This window comes from Oncorhynchus clarkii, chromosome 9, assembly GCF_045791955.1.
Source record: "Oncorhynchus clarkii lewisi isolate Uvic-CL-2024 chromosome 9, UVic_Ocla_1.0, whole genome shotgun sequence".
In the NCBI taxonomy this organism is placed as follows: Eukaryota; Metazoa; Chordata; class Actinopteri; order Salmoniformes; family Salmonidae; genus Oncorhynchus; species Oncorhynchus clarkii.
Genome location: NC_092155.1, coordinates 21,235,002 through 21,255,001, shown reverse-complemented (window position 1 = coordinate 21,255,001; position 20,000 = coordinate 21,235,002). Strand labels below are relative to the sequence as shown.

The window sequence follows — 20,000 nt, the reverse complement described above, 5'->3', positions numbered from 1 at the left end:
TGGACTGAAACTCCACTGGGGACCAGAGATGGAGCTCACCACAGACGCACACCATCGCATACACGCCACAAGAGCCAAGATGTACCTGCTTAGACACGAGCTGCGACAGACAATGGTGAGTGTTCGCGTGTGTGTGTGAATGTGTGTGTGTGAATGTGTGTGTGTGAATGTGTGTGTGTGAATGTGTGTGTGTGTATGTGTGGGTGTGTGTGTGTGTGTGCGTGCGTGTGTGCGTGCGTGCGAGCAAGTGAGTGAGTGAGTGCATTATTCAATAGAACCAACCCTCTTTAAAGTAACCAGATTTGAAAACTAAACTTTGCGTGTGAATGTGTCCTACAGAAGCCTGTCCCACAGAAGTGCTTGGCAGCTCGTACTATAGAGCGAAGCAGATGGAAGAAGATGGAGCAGCTTGAACTGATGATTCTGACACACTCTCCTCTCCTCCCACTGGAACTACACAGCCCCAGCGGAAAGGTACACACACACACACACACACACACACACGCACACGCACACGCACACACACACACACACACACACACACACACACACACACACACACACACACACACACACACACACACACACACACACACACACACACACTCTCTCTCACAAGCATGTGGGTGTTCTTTTTCAGAGCCACACTCTGGTGATGTCATCTCTGTATGAACTAGAGGAGTGGAGAGAGGCCATCCACAAACTCACCGGAGATAGTGAGTGAAAGTGGGGGTGTATATACGTGTGAGAGAAAGAGAATGAGTGAGTGAGTGTGCCATTCAGAGGGCTAATGGGCAAGACTAAAGATTGAAGTGCCTTTGAACGGGGCATGTTAGTAGGTGCCAGGCACACCGAAAATAAACAGAAAAGTATACTCAGAGTTGTCCTTATGTTAGGTCCTGATCCGGCTATGCCAAATGGCTGTGGGCTACACTAGTTCATTGAGCAGACAAGAATTGCTTAGAAATCCGTAGCATTATTTTTGTATTATTTTATAGTATGAAGAATACAATTGAACATAGCTGAATAAAATAGAAAGGATTTCTTCTGCAAACTATTTCCAAGGAAGTGGGCACATTCGGCTATTAATGTGATGAGCGGCTAACAGAGGAACAGGTCCTCCTATAATTTAGAGTTATTTATGCAACTTTAGTTGAGATACAAACGTTGCGCTATATGTTTAGGTTTTTAATACCTTCTAAGGCTGCATGATGCGACTCTAATGATGATTTGAAAAAAAGTTGCATGAAAGGCATGAGCTCTGCTTAGTTTTTTGTGTGCAGGCTGTACACACTTCATCAGTCTCTCATTCACAATTTGACAAGCACTTGATAATATTCTCACCAGGCCTCAAATTTCCCAGCGGCATCCCCCTTGTGTGGCCGTAATGTCCCCTAAAAGATCCAGGCCTTTTGCGGTCAAAGTGGACGTTGTGCCCTTGAGCTGAATATAATAATTATAATTCCCTTCTTCCGTCTGCTGTGCTCTGAAGCACCTCTCAATCACATGGCTCTCTCAGATATCTCAAATCGTATTAGTTAATGCCCGTCACATGATCGGTTCCTTCTTACAGGCGTCTCAGCCAAGAAGTAGGCTACAATTGTAGAGAGACACATTAGGGAAACTGTGCGCCTCCATCTTATCGAATTCAGCTAACAAGATGAGTAGGCAAAAGTTGACCTATTCTATTGGCAGACTTGTCCTTCTGTGCAATAAATAACTATTCCAAACATACACTGGGGCAATTGTGGGATGTGATAGATCCCAAATTAATACAACCATTCGCATAAAAAAAATGTTTAAAAGAAATGAGGCTGATGCAACAGATCAGAGCGTTTTGCTTAAAATGTTGATAAACTATTAGGCTATTTCTTCTAATCAAATCAAATTGATTTATATAGCCCTTCTTACATCAGCTGATATCTCAAAGTGCTGTACAGAAACCCAGCCTAAAACCCCATACAGCAAGCAATGCAGGTGTAGAAGCACAGTGGCTAGGAAAAACTCCCTAGAAAGGCCAAAACCCAGGAAGAAACCTAGAGAGGAACCAGGCTATGAGGGGTGGCCAGTCCACTTCTGGCTGTGCCGGGTGGAGGTTATAACAGAACATGGCCAAGATGTTCAAATGTTCATAAATTACCAGCATGGTCAAATAATAGTAATCACAGTGAACAGGTCAGGGTTCCATAGCCGCAGACAGAACAGTTGAAACTGAAGCAGCAGCACGGCCAGGTGGACTGGGGACAACAAGGAGTCATCATGCCAGGTAATCCTGATGCATGGTCCTAGGACTCAAGTCCTCTGAGAGAGAGAAAGAATGAAAGAGAGAATTAGAGAGAGCATACTTAAATTCACACAGGACATCGGATAAGACAGGACAAATACTCCAGATATAACAGACTGACCCTAGACCCCCGACACATAAACTACTGCAGCATAAATACTGGAGGCTGAGACAGGAGGGGTCAGGAGACAATGTGGCCCCATCCGATGATACCCCCAGACAGGGCCAAACAGGGCCAAACAGGCAGGATGTAACCCACTTTGACAAAGCACAGCCCCCACCACTAGAATGATATTTTCAACCACAAACTTACCATCCTGAGACAAGGCAGAGTATAGCCCACAAAGATCTCCGCCACCGCAAAACCCATGGGTGGGCGCCAACCCAGACAGGAAGACCACATCAGTGACTCAACCCACTCAAGTGACGCACCCCTCCTAGGGACGGCATGGAAGAGCACCAGGAAGCCAGTGACTCAGCCCCTGTAATAGGGTTAGAGGCAAAGAATCCCAGTGGAGAGAGGGGAACCGGCCAGGCAGAGACAGCAAGGGCGGTTCGTTGCTCCAGTGCCTTTCCGTTCACCTTCACACGCCTGGGACAGACTACACTCAATCATAGGACCTACTGAAGAGATGAGTCTTCAATAAAGACGTAAAGGTTGACATCGAGTCTGCGTCTCTCACGTGGGTAGGCAGACCATTCCATAAAAATGGAGCTCTATAGGAGAAAGCCCTGCCTCCAGCTGTTTGCTTAGAAATTCTAGGGACAATTAGGAGGCCTGCGTCTTGTACGTGTAGGTATGTACGGCAGGACCAAATCGTGAAGATAGGTAGGAGCAAGCCCATGTAATGCTTTGTAGGTTAGCAGTAAAACCTTGAAATCAGCCCTTGCTTTAATAGGAAGCCAGTGTAGGGAGGCAAGCACTGGAGTAATGTGATCAAATTGGTTGGTTCTAGTCAGTTTATTTAGTGCTTTATCCGGGTAGCCGGAAAGTAGAGCATTGCAGTAGTCTAACCTAGAAGTAACAAAAGCATGGATACATTTTTCTGCATCATTTCTGGACAGAAAATGTCAGATTTTTTCAATGTTACGTAAATGGAAAAAAGCTGTCATTGAAACAGTCTTGATATGTTCGTCAAAAGAGAGATCAGGGTCCAGAGTAACATCGAGGTCCTTCACAGTTTTATTTCAGACGACTGTACAACCATCAAGATTAATTGTCAGATTCAACAGAATCTCTGTTTTGTCCGAGTTTAAAAGTAAAAAGTTTGCAGCCATCCACTTCCTTATGTCTGAAACACAGGCTTCCAGTGAGTGCAATTTTGGGGCTTCACCATGTTTAATTGAAATCTACAGCTGTGTGTCATCCCAATAGCAGTGAAAGTTAACATTATGTTTTCGAATGACATCCCCAAGAGGTAAAATATATAGTGAAAACAATAGTGGTCCTAAAACGGAACCTTGAGGAACACCGACATTTACAGTTGATTTGTCAGAGGCCATTCACAGAGACAAACTGATATCTTTCCGACAGATAAGATCTAAACCAGGCCAGAACTTGTCTGTGTAGACCAATTTGGTTTTCCAATCTCTCCAAAAGAATGTGGTAATCGATGGTATCAAAAGCAGCACTAAGGTCTAGGAGCACGAGGACAGATGCAGAGCCTCGGTCTGACGCCATTAAAAGGTTATTTACCATCTTCACAAGTGCAGTCTCAGTGCTATGATGGGGTCTAAAACCAGACTGAAACATGTCGTATACATTGTTTATCTTCAGGAAGGCAGTGAGTTGCTGCGCAACAGCCTTTTAATTTTTCTTTGGAGAGGAATCGATATAGGCCGATAGTTTTTTATATTTTCTGGGTCAAGGTTTGGCTTTTTCAAGAGAGTATTTATTACTGTCACTGTTAGTGAGTTTGGTACACATCCGGTGGATAGAGAGCCGTTTATTATGTTCAACATAGGAGGGCCAAGCACAGGAAGCAGCTCTTTCAGTAGTTTAGTTGGAATAGGGTCCAGTATGCAGCTTGAAGGTTTAGAGGCCATGATTATTTTCATCATTGTGTCAAGAGATATAATACTAAAACACTTGAGTGTCTCCCTTGAGTCTAGGTCCTGGCCGAGTTGTGCAGACTCAGGACAACTGAGCTTTGGAGGAATAAGAGGAGTCCGTAATTTGCTTTCTAATGATCATGATCTTTTCCTCAAAGACGTTTCTGAATTTATTACTGCTCGAAGTGAAAGCCATCCTCACTTGGGGAATGCTGCTTTTTAGTTAGCTTTCAAAAATACATTTTGGATTGTTCTTATTTTCCTCAATTAAGTTGGAAAAATAGGATGATCGAGCAGCAGTGATGGCTCTTCGATACTGCACGGTACTGTCTTTCCAAGCTAGTCTGAAGACTGGTGCCATTTCCGATCCAATTTTTGGAAGCTTGCTTCAGAGCTCGGGTATTTTCTGTATACCAGGGAGCTAGTTTCTTATGACAAATGTTTTTAGTTTTTAGGGGTGCAACTGCATCTAGGGGTAAATTGAGTTCCTCAGTTAGGTGGTTAACTGATTTTTGACCTCTGACGTCCTTGGGTAGGCAGAGGGAGTCTGGAAGGGCATCAAGGAATCTTTGGGTTGTCTGAGAATTTATAGCAAGACTTTCGATACTCCTTGGTTGGGGTCTGAGCAGATTATTTGTTGCGATTGCAAACGCAATAAAATGGTGGTCCGATAGTCCAGGATTATGAGGAAAAACATTATGTTCCACAACATTTATTACATGGGACAAAACTAGGTTCAGAGTATGACTGTGGCAGTCAGTAGGTCTGGAGACATGTTGGACAAAACCCATTGAGTCGATGATGGCCCCGAAAGCCTTTTGGAGTGGGTCTGTGGACTTTTCCATGTGAATATTAAAGTCACCAAAAATTTGAATATTATCTGCTATGACTACAAGGTCCGATAGGAATTCAGGGAAGTCCGTGAGGAACGCTGTATATGGCCCAGGAGGCCTGTAAACAGTAGCTATAAATAGTGATTGAGTAGGTTGTATAGAATTCATGACTAGAAGCTCAAAAAACGAAAACATTTTATTTTTTTTGTAAATTGAAATTTGCTATCGCAAATGTTAGCAACACCTCCGCCTTTGCGGGATGCGCGGGGGATATGGTCACTAGTGTAACCAAGAGGTGAGGCCTCTTTTAACACAGTAAATTCATCAGGCTTAAGCCATGTTTCAGTCAGGCCAATCACATCAAGATGATGATCAGTGATTAGTTCATTGACTATAACTGCCTTGCAAGTGAGGGACCTAACATTAATTTGCCCTATTTTGAGATGTGAGGTATCATGATCTATTTCAATAATGGCAGGAATGGAGGAGATCTTTATTCTAGTGAGATTGCTAAGGCGAACACCGCCAACACCACCGACTACACTGACTGTGCTAGTGGCAGACTCCACTAAGCCTGGCCTGCACCCCATTTCATTGTGGAGCTAGGGGAGTTAGAGCCCTGTCTATGTTCGTAGATAATATGAGAGAACCCCTCCAGCTGGGATGGAGTCCGTCACTCCTCAACAGGCCAGGCTTGGTCCTGTTTGTGGGTTAGTCCCAGAAAGAGGCCTTATCTACAAATTCTATCTTTTGGGAGGGGCAGAAAACAGTTTTCAACCAGCAATTGAGTTGTGAGACTCTGCTGTAGAGCTCATCACTCCCCCTAACTGGGAGGGGGCCAGAGACAATTACTCGATGCCGACACATCTTTCTAGCTGATTTACACACTGAAGCTATGTTGCGGATTAATGTCCTTCATTTTAAGAAGTTATTTGGCCACTTTAGTTGTGATATAAACCTTATCAAAACATATAGGCCTATGGGCTAGGCTACATGAAGTGTGTGACTATGGTTTGAAAAAAAGGCATGCTCAGTTTCTTGCCTTACTTCACATGCTGGGCATCATTCACAAGTGATAATACATAATTCACAAGTGATAGATAATATTGCCATCCATCAGACTATTCTTAATTTAATGTTGTCTTTACATATATTAAATAATATATGTGTAAAATTAGTTTTTATATAGCATGGACCATTATCATGAAACTGTCTTGGAACATGGGCATGGGAAAAAAAATCTATAAACTTAAATAGCGAATGGAGGACGCTTTTCCCCAAGGTTCATTTTCATGCCAGCCATGTGGGCTATACTCCCGTTGTAAAGCTGAGCAATGTGCTTAATATTAGGAAAGTTGATAAATAAATAAATATAGTAGGCCTAACCTATAGAAAGCTGCTGGCATCCTGCTCTTTTTAGTAGAGGCCATCACTCTGTTTTCTCACGCAGTTGCATATCCTATAGAAATGTTGCGCAACATGAGCTTATGGGCTTTCATGAAGTGTATGATTTGATTTTCAAAAACATTTGCATTGATGTCAGAGTGATTAGAGGGACAATAGAGTGCTGAGTACCAGGCAGTTAGCACGTGTGGTAGACTACTAATCAGCAGCATCAGAGCTTGGAGAAGCCTAGTTACCATGACTAAACTGTCACGTGGAATTTGACTGCGGTTATGACTCGTGAACACCTTTATTTAAACAGGTAAGCTAGTTGAGAATAAGTTCTCGTTTACAACTGCGACCTGGCCGAGATAAAGCAAAGCAGTGCGACACAAACAACAACACATAGTTAATAGTAATATGGTCACCATAACAGCCCTATGTGCAACTCAATATTAGGAAGGTGTCCTTAATGTTTTGTATACTCAGTGTATATTAATTAGATAAGGATTCACCCCCCTGAGAGAATACACGTCAGCAACACTTTTGGCAGCGATTACGACTGTGAGTCTTCAAGCCATTTTCAAGTCTTGCCATAGATTTTCAAGCCGATTTAAGTCAAAACTGTAACAAGGCCACTCAAGAACATTCCATGTCATCTTGGTAAGCCTCCAGTGTATATTTGACCTTGTATTTTAGGTTATCAGCCTGAAAGATGAAGTCATCTCCCAGTGTCTATTGGAAAGAAGACTGGACCAAGTTTTCCTCTAGGAATTTGCCTATACTAAGCTGTATTCCGTTTTTCCCCCCAAAGATAATGCTTTGTATTCAGGACAAAAAGTTCATTTCTTTGCCACATTTTTTGTAGTATTACTTAAGTGCCTTTGGGATGCATGTTTTGGCATATTTGTATTCTGTATTTGTATTATTTTCACTCTGTCATTTAGGTTAGTATTCTGGAGTAACTACAGCGTTGTTGATCCATCCTCCATTTTCTCATATCGCAACCATTAAACTATGTAACTGGTCTCATGGTGAAATCCCTGAGCAGTTTCCTTCCTCACTGGCAACTGAGTTAGGAAGGATGCCTGTATCTTTGTGGGGACTGGGTGTAGATACACCATCCAAAGCCTAATTAATAACTTCACCATGCTCAAAGGGATATTCAGCAGCTGCTTTAGATTTTTTTTACACTATTATTGAACACAGAATGAGTCCTTGCAACTTATTACATGATTTCTTAAGCACATTGTGACTCCTGAACTTATTTAGGCTTTCCATAACAAATGGGTTGAATGCTTATTGACTCAAGACATTTCAGCTTTACATTTTTTATTATTTAAAAAATGTTCTAAAAACAACATTTCACTTTGACATGATGGGGTATTGTGTGTAAATGTAATCCATTTTAAATTCAGGCTGTAACACAAAAACATTTGGAATCATTTCTGAAGGCACTATATGCCTTCCTCTGGCTCTCGCCAAAATTTTTAAATCACTGCTCAGACCACTGCACCACCGCACTTCACGATGCTCTAGCAAGTTGCGAGAATACTTGAAGATACTTGATGGTGATCAGTGTCGTTTTTAATTATTTTGTTTTAAGCCTTCTGAAAACCATAACCCTAACCTTAACCACTCAGAATGAATGCCTAAACTGTTAACCTTTGAGTCCCTTCTGTTTTAACCTTGTAACCATGTGGAACTCATCCACAATACGTCAACTTTCGAAGGGAAACTATGAGATGTTGTTGTGCTGAACAGTATGTCCATCAAGTGGTGTATGATGTGGGTGTGTTGTTTCTCAGACAGAGAAATGGTTCCTCCAGACCTGCTCACCCTAACCAGCTCCTGTGTCAAACTGAGAATGACCCAACAGCCTCCCTTTCACAGCATACTGCCTGGTGAGACTTCCTTTCACACACAGTTTCCTCTCACTCACTTCTGTTTATTTTATCTCCCTTTATCATACTTTATTTGACTTTCTTACACTTTTTCTAATGCTCACTCCCCCCACACCTCTCCCTCTCTTTCAGGTGAGGAACAGTCTCTATGTGGGACTCTTAGTGTAGCCGTTCACTCTGCCAGTGGATTACAACAGCCAGCCAGTGAGTGTCTGCATCTGTATCTTCAGTATCTATATACACACAGAATACTCTACCCTCAGACTCCACTGTAACACAAACCATTGAGCTCTTTAAACAGACGCACACTGTTTTAATTTTCACTGCTCTCCCACCTAGGTGTGTATGTGTGTGTGGAGGTGGATGGCTTTGAGTTCTATGAGAGCCAGGCCCAGACCCACTCCTCTGTCAGCAGCCTCAGCCCTCACTGGGACCAGGTAAGATGCCGTATCCAGGCTAGCTCTACCGGCAGCCATTTTGATTGGGGGAATCATCATACATCATTGTTGTTACAGATGTAGGATCTTAATTTGAGCCAGTTTGCCACAGCAGTATCAGGATATGTGAATTATTATGTGTATTATAATTAATGGACATTTTTGTAGGGGTTGATAAAACATTTTGTAAGGGTAAATGAAGTCTGACATTTAAAAATGGAAATGACAAACTTCAGTACCCTTTTTAAACCTTAAATAAACTACATGTAATTGTCCTGCATTGCATGACGATGTACATCACTATGATGATGCTTTTCAGTGGTATTTCAGTGAGGATGCTTTTTACTCTATTTGGTCTTTTAAAATAACTTTTGAACATAGCCATACTACCCGTACGTCATCAATACTACTCTTCAACGGTGTCTTGTGTTGGTCCTCAGGAGTTCTCCTTCCAGGTGGATGGGGCTCAGAACCTCAGGGTGCTGTGTGTGTTGCAGCTAGAGGAAGGAGAGAGCTGTGAGGACCGAGTCCTTTGCAAGACCTCTATACAGGTGTGTGTCTGCATCCTTGCATCTGTGTCTAGATGTGTGTGTTCTTTAATGTTCAGAAGGTGTGTGTGCCTGTATCTGTTTAAAAGGGTATACTGTGTGTACGTGCGTGTGCGTGCACCTGTGTGGTCACCTGTTCATCTGAATGTGTTCTAGCTGGACCCAGGCCTCCTACAGAAGCGATGGAGGAGACAGACCCTCTCTCTAGGCCAGGTGGAGGTGACTATGTCTCTAAAGTACTGCCCTCACCCTCTAGACCCGCCCTGTCTGACCCCTGCCCAGCAACAGTCCATCTTCTGCATGCCCATTGGAGCTGTGGCACAGTGAGTCCTGTCGATCATCACTAGTCCAATGAGGATTAAGGACCTGGGGTTTTTGCGCAATGGGTGCATTTCAGTACTCTAAAGTGACTTCCTCTCCTTTTCTCATCTCTTAACTAAGTTATTTGTAGCATAATCGTAAACGACACAGTGGGATCTACTTTTGTTTCCCTCTCTTGTTTGGTTAATAGTTTTAGGAAATGAAAAGAAACCACTCTGACAGATCAGAACACGAGGTGTTCCTCAAAATGCATCCTATCGTGCTCCGAGCACACAAATTGGACCAAGGGAGGGTCGGAGTATGAGTCCAGATAAAAGTATGCAAAACAGAGCAGGGAGGGCACTTCTCAAATGCGCACTACGTTTGTACATATTTTGAAGCATGCATCGATGACCAGAAATATGACGCAACTATGGGAAAAATGAAGTAACATTTATTGAAATCAATGGTGGCTATTATTTGAGCTGAAGCGAGAAAAAACACACTCCAACTTCGGGATGTAATGTTGCCTATTCACATCTCATATGTTGCCTGACTACAATATTTAATATTGACACGTAAATACATGCTGTGTTAATTTTGTCATGTTTACCTTTCTACAATACCCACTGTAGGGTGAATAGATCACAAGCCCATATTAAATCAATAGAGCTAACTGGCTAGCTATTACTGTTAGCTAGCTAGATAGCCACAAGTAATTGTTAGCTAGCTAGCTACCCACAAAGAATTGACATCTACATTGCATAACATTAGTTTTATGTCATTTTTGCCTTTTAAACTATCTTATTAGCTATGTAAATGTTTACGGTTCACAAATAGCTATCTGCAAACATTAGTTATGTAAAGTAAAACGTTTTTTTTTGTGTATATCTTGTTTCCTCTATTGCCATTGTCCTGGCTGAAATAAGGTTCAGTGAATGGGTAAATTGATAGGGCTAACTAGTTGGCAATTTTTATGCTTACTCCCCGCGAACAAATGCTAATCTATCTTGCATAACATTAATTATAGTTTTTTTTTTGCCTGTTTAACTACCTGGCTAGCTAGATTTTTACGATTTGCATATAGCTAGCTGATAATTATGAAGTAAAACATTTGCTTTGTGTATATCTTGTTTCGTCTCTATTGGCATCGTCCTGGCTGGAATAAAGTTCAGTGAATGGTGAGGTCATACAGTAGGGGTAGTGCCAGTGCTTGTCAAATGTAATGTTTTATGCGTTCTCCACACTCTCGTCCTCACAAGAACGTACTCAAGAGAACGTCCTAGGAGAATGCGCTCAGAGCATGAGAGTGTGTAGCACGGTAGTATGCATATTGAGAAATACCCAGGATTAGGCAATATAGGATCAGCAGATCTGTGGCAAGACTAGAAAGACTAGTGAAAGGGAACCACATACCATATACAGTCTGATCCTGGGGGGGGGGGGAATGCAGTTTTGATCTATTTACAAAAATGTTAAGTAGTCATTGCCCTCTGTGTGCTGGGAGTGTTTCATGTCTCGGGGATAAATGAAAGTCATTTGAAAACACCATGTGAACATCCAAGACACTTTTTTCTAGGATGCCAACGACATATAATGTGTGTATATACTACTGTATGTACATACACAAACCAGAGTGTGTGTCTTGTGTGTGTCCTCTCCCAGACAAGAGGGTGTCCTGGTGCCACATGTGGTGCGTTGCTGTGTGGAGGAGGTGGAGCGGAGAGGACTGGAGGAGGTGGGCATCTATAGGCTATCAGCAGCAACCAGTGACATCACCAACCTCAAGACTGCTTTCAACACCAGTGAGTGTTAAAATGATGCCAAGGCTTGAGACCTTCAAGACAGCGTGTACTAAACCAGGGAATGCAGTCATTTCCATAGGGACCGGGCGCGCTAAACAGAGTTTGCGGTTGTATGAAGTGCAGTTATCAGAGTTGAATCATTATGAAATGCATGCTGATCTTGCTCTCTCGCTTACTTTCCCTCCCTTTCTTCCTCTGTCTATATCATTTCTCCCTCCCCCTCTCTCTCCCTCTTTCTTTTTCTGTCTATTTATATATATATCTCCACCTCTCTCTATTTCTCTCTCTCTCTCTCTCTCTCTCTCTCTCTCTCTCTCTCTCTCTCTCTCTGTCTATCATTTCTCCCTCCCCCTCTCTCTCTCTCTTTCTTTCTCTGTCTATATATATATATCTATATATATCCACCTCTCTCTATTTCTCTTTCTCTATTTCTCTCTCTCTCTCTCTCTCTCTCTCTCTCTCTCTCTCTCTCTCTCTCTCTCTCTCTCTCTCTTAGGTCTGCGTGAGGCAGTGTCCAGGTTGAGGTGTGTAGATGTGAATGCTGTCTCAGGTATACTGAAGCTCTACTTCAGAGAACTCCCTGAACCTCTCATACCAACAGAACTGTTCCAGAGCTTCACCAAGGCGTTGGGTAGGTCACATACATACACAAACGCATGTACGCACGCACACATACACACACACATGCAGACACACACACTCCCTCTTCTCCGTCCATGTCTGTGTTGTGTCTCTCTAACAGACATTCCAGACCTGAGCTCCAGGAGTGTGACCATGTTGTCTCTGCTCCAGTCCTGTCCCCCCGTCAACCAAAACACCTTCCTGTTCCTCCTCCACCACCTCAAAAGGTCTCTCAACACCTCTAATACACAACTTATGTGTTACTAATAACATGCTACTATATTAACATATTTCTATTACTATTTACATTGAGTCATTTAGCAGACACTTTTATAACAAAGTACTTCTCACCCATATACATTTTGTATTTTTATTTAACCTTAATTTAACTATGCATATATATATATAAGACTAATTTCCCATTGCTTCCCATTATATTTTTCATTTGTATTTTTTCCAATGACGTCATTCTCTCATGCGTATTTTTGCTAATGACATCATACTCTCCTTTGTTCTCCAGAGTGTCAGACAGACAGCATGTGAACAAGATGCCTCTGATGAACCTGGCCACTGTGTTTGGTCCCAGTCTACTGCGCCCCCCTGTGGCTGTTCTGGGACAGTGCAGCCCGACAGTGGACATCTCTCAGGAGGTGGAAGTGCAGGTTGGTCATGGCTACTTCATCAGTCTTATGCTATTATTATAGTCGATTGCTTTTACAGTAGCATACAGGAAAGATACAGGCCTTCACATGTTGGTGCAGGACATTTAAATCGTATCGTGTATTTAAGGTTTGAAAAGGGTTCTGAAGTTTGAAATTTCAGACTTGATTTCCTCTTATGAAAAATGTATCAACCGCTACAAAAATGTACATCATTTGTACTTCAAAAAGTCACTGATGTCAAATCAGTGACTACTTCAAGGTAGTAAGGAAGGAGGCTTTTTCCAAGTATTTCACGGACCATGAGTAGTTGTTTTAAACATGTTTCTCTTTGCGTAGTAGTGTGTGTAATGTGTGTGTCAGTCTTTCTCTCTCTCTCTCTTTGTGTGTGTGTGTGTGCGTGTGTGCGTGTGCGTGTGTGTGTGTGTGTGTGTGTAGGTCCAGGTTGTGTATTTCTATCTGCAGTGTGACAACCTGCCTGAAGCCCAGACATGCATATCACATGACACAGAGACCACTGAGGAAGATGAGACCACTAACATATGAACCTTAAACTCCTGGAAACATCACTGTTGGCCAACAGAGACTCAGGAAACAGAGAGAGAGGGGACATGTAATCTATAGACATTGTAAAGATAAATAAATATATTTATTTGTAAAGCTTTTGGCTGATCAACTTGTCCTTTACTTTCGATGAGGTACTAAGTCCTAGGTGGTAGAGAAACGAACAGCGGGTGCACATGGGAGGGTGTAAGGAGACAGTAGATTTGGGGCAGGGGGGGGATTGGTGTGTGTGTGTGTCACACAGTGCAGATGTTGTAAAAAGGTTGGGGGTCACCTCCCTGGCTTGAAATCCCATCAGTTACGGTTCAAACCCAACTAGACGGAGTTCACAAACACACACACACACACACACACACACACACACACACACACACACACACACACACACACACACACACACACACACACACACACACACACACATCACCACCGCAACCACCCCAGCTGGGGGTCTCCTTTCAGACCCCAGTGCCGCACCACCTGGGCAGGGTAGGCTAATGTTACCTCTCCCCCCTCCCGCTGCCTTTTGATCCCTAATCCCACCTACCCCGGCCTACCGATCCCTTCTCACTCTCTCCCACTCCCACCACGCATTCCCGACAGTCTCAGAACGTTCCGGGAAGCCCACTGCATGGCGTGTGTGTGTGCCTGCCATAACAACATCCAGACCGCGCTTAGAAACAAAGAAACGCGGAACCCTTGCCCTCCCCTAAGGCCCCCGGTGTCGTAAATCACCTGTCCCCACTAACCCTGCGACTGCCAAAATAAGGTTCCCATTGCAGACTACAAATACATCAGAGTGGAGCTGTGTGTCTGAATAATAGAGAGGAAACAGACATCCATGACCAAAGGTTTCAGAGGATAAACAGGACTATAGTATCTCTAGGGTGGAGGGGAGGTGAAATGTACCACGACCAGGGCTAAGGATAGGTAAGGGTGGGTTGGACAGGGCTAAGGATAGGCAAGGGTGGGTTGGACAGGGCTAAGGATAGGTAAGGGTGGGTTGGACAGGGCTAAGGATAGGTAAGGGTGGGTTGGACAGGGCTAAGGATAGGTAAGGGTGGGTTGGACAGGGCTAAGGATAGGTAAGGGTGGGTTGGACAGGGTGGGATTGGGTGGGTTGGACAGGGCTAAGGATAGGTAAGGGTGGGTTGGACAGGGCTAAGGATAAGGGTGGGTTGGACAGGGTGGGTTGGACAGGGTGAAGGATACAGGGCTAAGGGTGGGGTGGGTGGACAGGGCTAAGGATAGGTAAGGGTGGGTTGGACAGGGCTAAGGATAGGTAAGGGTGGGTTGGACAAGGCTAAGGATAGGTAGGGGTGGGTTTGGACAGGGCTAAGGATAGGTAAGGGTGGGTTGGACAGGGCTAAGGATAGGTAAGGGTGGGTTGGACAGGGCTAAGGATAGGTAAGGGTGGGTTGGACAGGGCTAAGGATAGGTAAGGGTGGGTTGGACAGGGCTAAGGATAGGTAAGGGTGGGTTGGACAGGGCTAAGGATAGGTAGGGGTGGGTTGGACAGGGCTAAGGATAGGTAGGAGTGGGTTGGACAGGGCTAAGGATAGGTGGGTTGGAGGAGTGGGTGGGTGGACAGGGTGGATAGGATGGGTTTGACAGGGTGAAGGATAGGTGGGTGGGTTGGACAAGGCTAAGGACAGGTAGGGGTGGGTTGGTCAGGGGGATGGTAGGGGTGGGTGTGACAGGGCTAAGGATAGGTAAGGGTGGGTTGGACAAGGCTAAGAATAGGTAGGGGTGGGTTGGACAAGGCTAAGGCTAGGTAGGGGTGGGTTGGACAAGGCTACAGATAGGTAGGGGTGGGTTTGACAGGGCTAAGGATAGGTAGGGGTGGGTTGGACAAGGCTAAGGCTAGGTAGGGGTGGGTTGGACAAGGCTACAGATAGGTAGGGGTGGGTTTGACAGGGCTAAGGATAGGTAGGAGTGGGTTGGACGGGGGGAGGCAAGGGGGAGGGGGGGGGCAGAGAGACAAGGGGGGGGGGCAGAGAGAGGCGTCTGGTGACCAAAAAGGTTGGGGTAGAGAGGGGGGATGGGTGAGTGAGGGGGCATTGGAGTTGGGCAAAGTCGAGGCACACTTGATTAGTCCTAATCTTGGGGCTGTGGCCACAGCGTGTCCATATGGAAGGCATGTGGGCAGCGAATCAAAGGGATTGACCTCGCCCTCTCAGGTTAACAGAAGCTGTGTGTATGTGTGTGAGAGAGCGGGAGGGAGAGCGAAAGCCACACCTCGTTGAACTTGGACATGGGTGTTGGAGTTCTGAGAATGTACGCATTTGTGTGTGAAAAGAGAAAGAGGGGGTGAGAAAAGACAGGTGGAGAGAGGAGGGAATAAGGAGAAAGAAGGAGGGAGAGAGAGACCGAGAGAGGGAGAGAGAGCGAGAGAGTTTCCAGGAGGTCTAGTTAAACTTTGGCTCTGGCTGCGGTGCAGACCTCATGTCTCATAAAAGTATTTCTCCCAGGCAGGCAGTAAACGTGGCACCACTCGACAACACACAAAGGCAGTTACACACCATGCAGTAGATAATCTCACACACACAGCCTACTAGTGTGTGTGAGTGTGTGTATACATGTGTAGGGGCTAAACTTACAGTACACTTGCTACCATCCCTCATGTGAAGAGCTTGTATGTTTGCTTTGCGTTTATAGTTTTGTCAGTATGGGTGGAATTCCGACCTGAGTTAAGTGGGTTGTAACTAGATCACAACTCCCTTTTCTATGCACTTTTCTCTAAATGTATTCATGACAATAGCATGATATTCACCTGCTATTCGTTTGGGGTGGAGATCAAGGAAATGAAGGTGTGGCGAAGATATGTTTACAGGTATGCTTGTAGTATTCTGGCCTTGACTTAATTCCACTACCTTTACATGCGAGGAAACCATGAATAAGGTTGAGCGAACCTTCCGGTTCCAGTATGTGTCAATCACTAAAAAACAGGATTTGTGTAACGGTTGTCGTCGGTAGAAAAAGGAGAGGACCAAAGCGCAGCGTGGTAAGTGTTCATCTTATTTAATGGAAAAAACTGAACAATGAATAACAAAACAACAAAGAAACAACCGAAACAGTTCCGTCTGGTGCAGACACACAAGGACTGAAAATAACCACCCACAAAACACAATTGAAAACAGGCTACCTAAATATGGTTCTCAATCAGGGACAACGATTGACAGCTGTCTCTGATTGAGAACCATACCAGGACAAACACAGAAATAGAAAATCGTAGACAAACTAACATAGACAACCCACCCAACTCACGCCCTGAGAATACTAAAACAAATGACAAAACAAAGGAACTAAGGTGCGAACTCTGGCCGCAAAACCTAAACCTATAGGGGAGGGTCTGGGTGAGTGTCTGTCCGCGGTGGCGGCTCTGGCGCGGTGGACCCCACTCCACCATAGTCCTTCTCCACCTCTCTACCCGCGGCAACCCTCGCCGCCAACCTCGGACTGGGGACCCAAGCCACGGGTCTCGAATGGACGGGAGATTCCGGCAGCACCGGACAGACGGGAGATTCCGGCAGCACCGGACGGACGGGAGACTCCGGCAGCTCCGGAGTGAAGGGCGATTCTGGCAGCTCCTGGCTGACTGACGGCTCTGGCAGCTGCTGGCTGACTGACGGCTCTGGCAGCTCCTGGCTGACTGACGGCTCAGGACAGACTGGCGGCTCTGGCGGCTCAGGACAGACTGGCGGCTCTGGCGGCTCAGGCGGCTCAGGACAGACGGGAGACTCTGGCGGCTCAGGACAGACGGGAGACTCTGGCAGCTCAGGACAGACGGGAGACTCTGGCGGCTCAGGACAGACGGGAGACTCTGGCGGCTCAGGACAGACGGGAGACTCTGGCGGCTCAGGACAGACGGGAGACTCTGGTGGCTCAGGACAGACGGGAGACTCTGGCAGCTCAGGACAGACGGGAGACTCTGGCAGCGCTGGGCACGAGGAAGGCTCTGGCAGCGCTGGACAGGCGGGAGCACCTGTAGGAAGGAGACAGAGAGACAGCCTGCTGCCACCGGATGGCTGGTGCGTGGAGGCAGCACCGGATAGACCGGACCGTGGAGGCGCACTGGAGGTCTCGAGCACCGAGCCTGCCCAACCCTACCTGGTTGAATCCTCCCCGTAGCCAGGCCAGTGCGGCGAGGTGGAATAGCCCGCACTGGGCTGTGCTGGCGAACCGGGGACACCGTGCGTAGGGCTGGTGCCATGTACACCGGCCCGAGGAGACGCACTGGAGACCAGATGCGCTGAGCCGGCTTCATGGCACCTGGCTCGATGCCCACTCTAGCCCGGCCGATACGAGGCGCTGCAATGTACCACCACCGGGGACACCGTGCGCCTCGCGGCATAACACGGTGCCTGCCCGGTCCCTCTCTCTCCACGATAAGCACGGGGAGTTGGCGCAGGTCTCCTACCTGACTTAGCCACACTCCCCGTGTTCCCCCCCGAAGACATTTTTGGGGCTGCCTCTCGGGCTTCCAACCGCGCCGCTGTGCTGCCTCTTACCACCGCCTCTCGGCTTTCGCTGCCTCCAGCTCAGCCTCTCCCCAGCCTCTGCCCAGGGTCCCTTGCCGTCCAAAATCTCCTCCCATGTCCAGGAGTCTTGCGATTCCGGCCGCTGCTGCCCGTTAAGTATAATAATCATGTGCAGGAAATAAGTATTATAATCATGTGCAGGAAATAAGTATTATAATCATGTGCAGGAAATAAGTATTATAATCATGTGCAGGAAATAAGTATTATAATCATGTGCAGGAAATAAGTATTATAATCATGTGCAGGAAATAAGTATTATAATCATGTGCAGGAAATAAGTATTATAATCATGTGCAGGAAATAAATATTATAATCATGCACAGGAAAGTCTGAATCGGGCCCAATTTGCATTGTATACAACGTTTACAAACTGTACTGAAAAGCTAAACCAGAATAAACCGTAAAACAAGATGCTGTAAGCTTACAGTAGCTTGTGTTCTCAGTGCTATTCACTTGTAAATGTATGTGTATTTTGTGTGTGTGGATGTGTGTGTGTGTGTGTGTGTGTGTGTGTGTGTGTGTGTGTGTGTGTGTGTGTGTGTGTGTGTGTGTGTGTGTGTGTGTGTGTGTGTGTTCAAGTACTCTATATGTGTGTGTGTGTGTGTGTGTGTGTGTGTGTGTGTGTGTGTGTGTGTGTGTGTGTGTGTGTGTGTGTGTGTGTGTGTGTGCGCGTGCCTGCGCGTGCGTGCGTGCGTGCGTGCGTGTGTGTGTGTGTGTGCGTGCGTGAGAGCTCTGGGAGTTTTCAGATCAAACTCACTGTGGTCAGGGGTTCAACTGTGAAGACGGCTGCTGACAGGTGCTTCCTGGAAAAACCGAGCATGTGCATCACTATCTCGCCCAACCCCCCCTCTTCTCTCGCTCTCTCTCTCTCTCTCTCTCTCTCTCTCTCTCTCTCTCTCTCTCTCTCTCTCTCTCTCTCTCTCTCTCCATTCAATCCAATTCATTGACTTTATTGGCATGTGTTTACATTGCCAAAGCAAGTGAAATTGATAAGCAAAAGTTAAATAAAAAGTGAACTGCAAGTATCACACTCACACAAGTATCACACTCACACAAGTATCACACTCACACAAGTATCACACTCACACAAGACATTTCAAATGTCATATTATGTCTATATACAGTGTTGTAATGATGTGCAAATAGTTGTAGTACAAAAAATAAATAAATATGGGTTGTATTTGCAATGGTGTTTGTTCTTCACTAGCTGCCCTTCTCTCTCTCTCTCTCTCTCTCTCTCTCTCTCTCTCTCTCTCTCTCTCTCTCTCTCTCTCTCTCTCTCTCTCTCTCTCTCTCTCTCTCTCTCTCTCTCTCTCTCTCTCTCTCAATTCAATTTCAATTCAATTTAAGGGCTTTATTTGCAAGGGAAACAAATGTTTACATTGCCTCTTTTTCTCGCTATCTTTCTCTCTCTATCTTTTTCTATCTCCCTCTCTCTCTATATATATACATATATATTTCTATCTATCTCTCTTTTCACTATCTCTCTTTCTCTCTTTTTATATTTTTCTATATTTTTCTATCTCTCTCTCTGTATACATCTCTCTCTCTCTCTCTTCTCTCTCTCTCTCTCTCTCTCTCTCGCTCTCTCGCCCTCCCTCAGTGTGTGTGGGGTCCCCTACAGAGGTCATCAGTCAGCAAGGCTATTTTTTCTCCTTTTATTTTCAATCACAGCTAGCACAACAACATGACACTTGACAAATCCCCTCACACCCCTCAACCTTACCCCTTCCCCTCCTCACCCCTCACCCTCCTCACCCCTCTCCCGCCTCCCCCAACCCTCTCTCTCTTTCTTTCTCGCGTTCTCTCTCTCTCTCTCTCTCTCTCTCTCTCTCTCGTTCCCTTTTTTTTCAATTTTTCTTACTTTCTTTCTTGCATTCACTTTCTCTCACCTCCTAGACAAAAATACACTCACACAAACTCCCCCTCTCTTCCTCCCTCTCTCCCTCAGCGTGTGTGGGGTCCCCTCACACCCCTCACCCTTACCACTTCCCCTCCTCACCCTCCCCCTCACCACCCCTCCCCCTCCTTACCCTTACCTCTCACCCTTCTTCCCCTCCTCACCCCCT

The 20,000-nt window shown here is 45.5% G+C and overlaps 1 protein-coding gene across 1 annotated transcript in view; it reads left to right on the top strand.

The window, feature by feature from the left end:
• Positions 1 to 13,491, top strand: part of LOC139417161 (active breakpoint cluster region-related protein-like) — a 20,095-nt gene extending 6,604 nt beyond the window's left edge. The window contains exons 10-22 of the mRNA XM_071166402.1: positions 1 to 115; positions 340 to 474; positions 641 to 716; positions 8,361 to 8,456; positions 8,589 to 8,660; positions 8,796 to 8,893; positions 9,334 to 9,444; positions 9,598 to 9,764; positions 11,407 to 11,546; positions 12,043 to 12,177; positions 12,289 to 12,394; positions 12,688 to 12,829; positions 13,265 to 13,491. The exon at positions 1 to 115 is cut by the window's left edge and continues 42 nt beyond it. Of these exons, the coding sequence (XP_071022503.1) occupies positions 1 to 115; positions 340 to 474; positions 641 to 716; positions 8,361 to 8,456; positions 8,589 to 8,660; positions 8,796 to 8,893; positions 9,334 to 9,444; positions 9,598 to 9,764; positions 11,407 to 11,546; positions 12,043 to 12,177; positions 12,289 to 12,394; positions 12,688 to 12,829; positions 13,265 to 13,372 (1,501 nt within the window). The 3' untranslated portion in view covers positions 13,373 to 13,491. The remainder of the gene's footprint in view (positions 116 to 339; positions 475 to 640; positions 717 to 8,360; positions 8,457 to 8,588; positions 8,661 to 8,795; positions 8,894 to 9,333; positions 9,445 to 9,597; positions 9,765 to 11,406; positions 11,547 to 12,042; positions 12,178 to 12,288; positions 12,395 to 12,687; positions 12,830 to 13,264) is intronic.
• Positions 13,492 to 20,000: the final 6,509 nt, after the last annotated feature.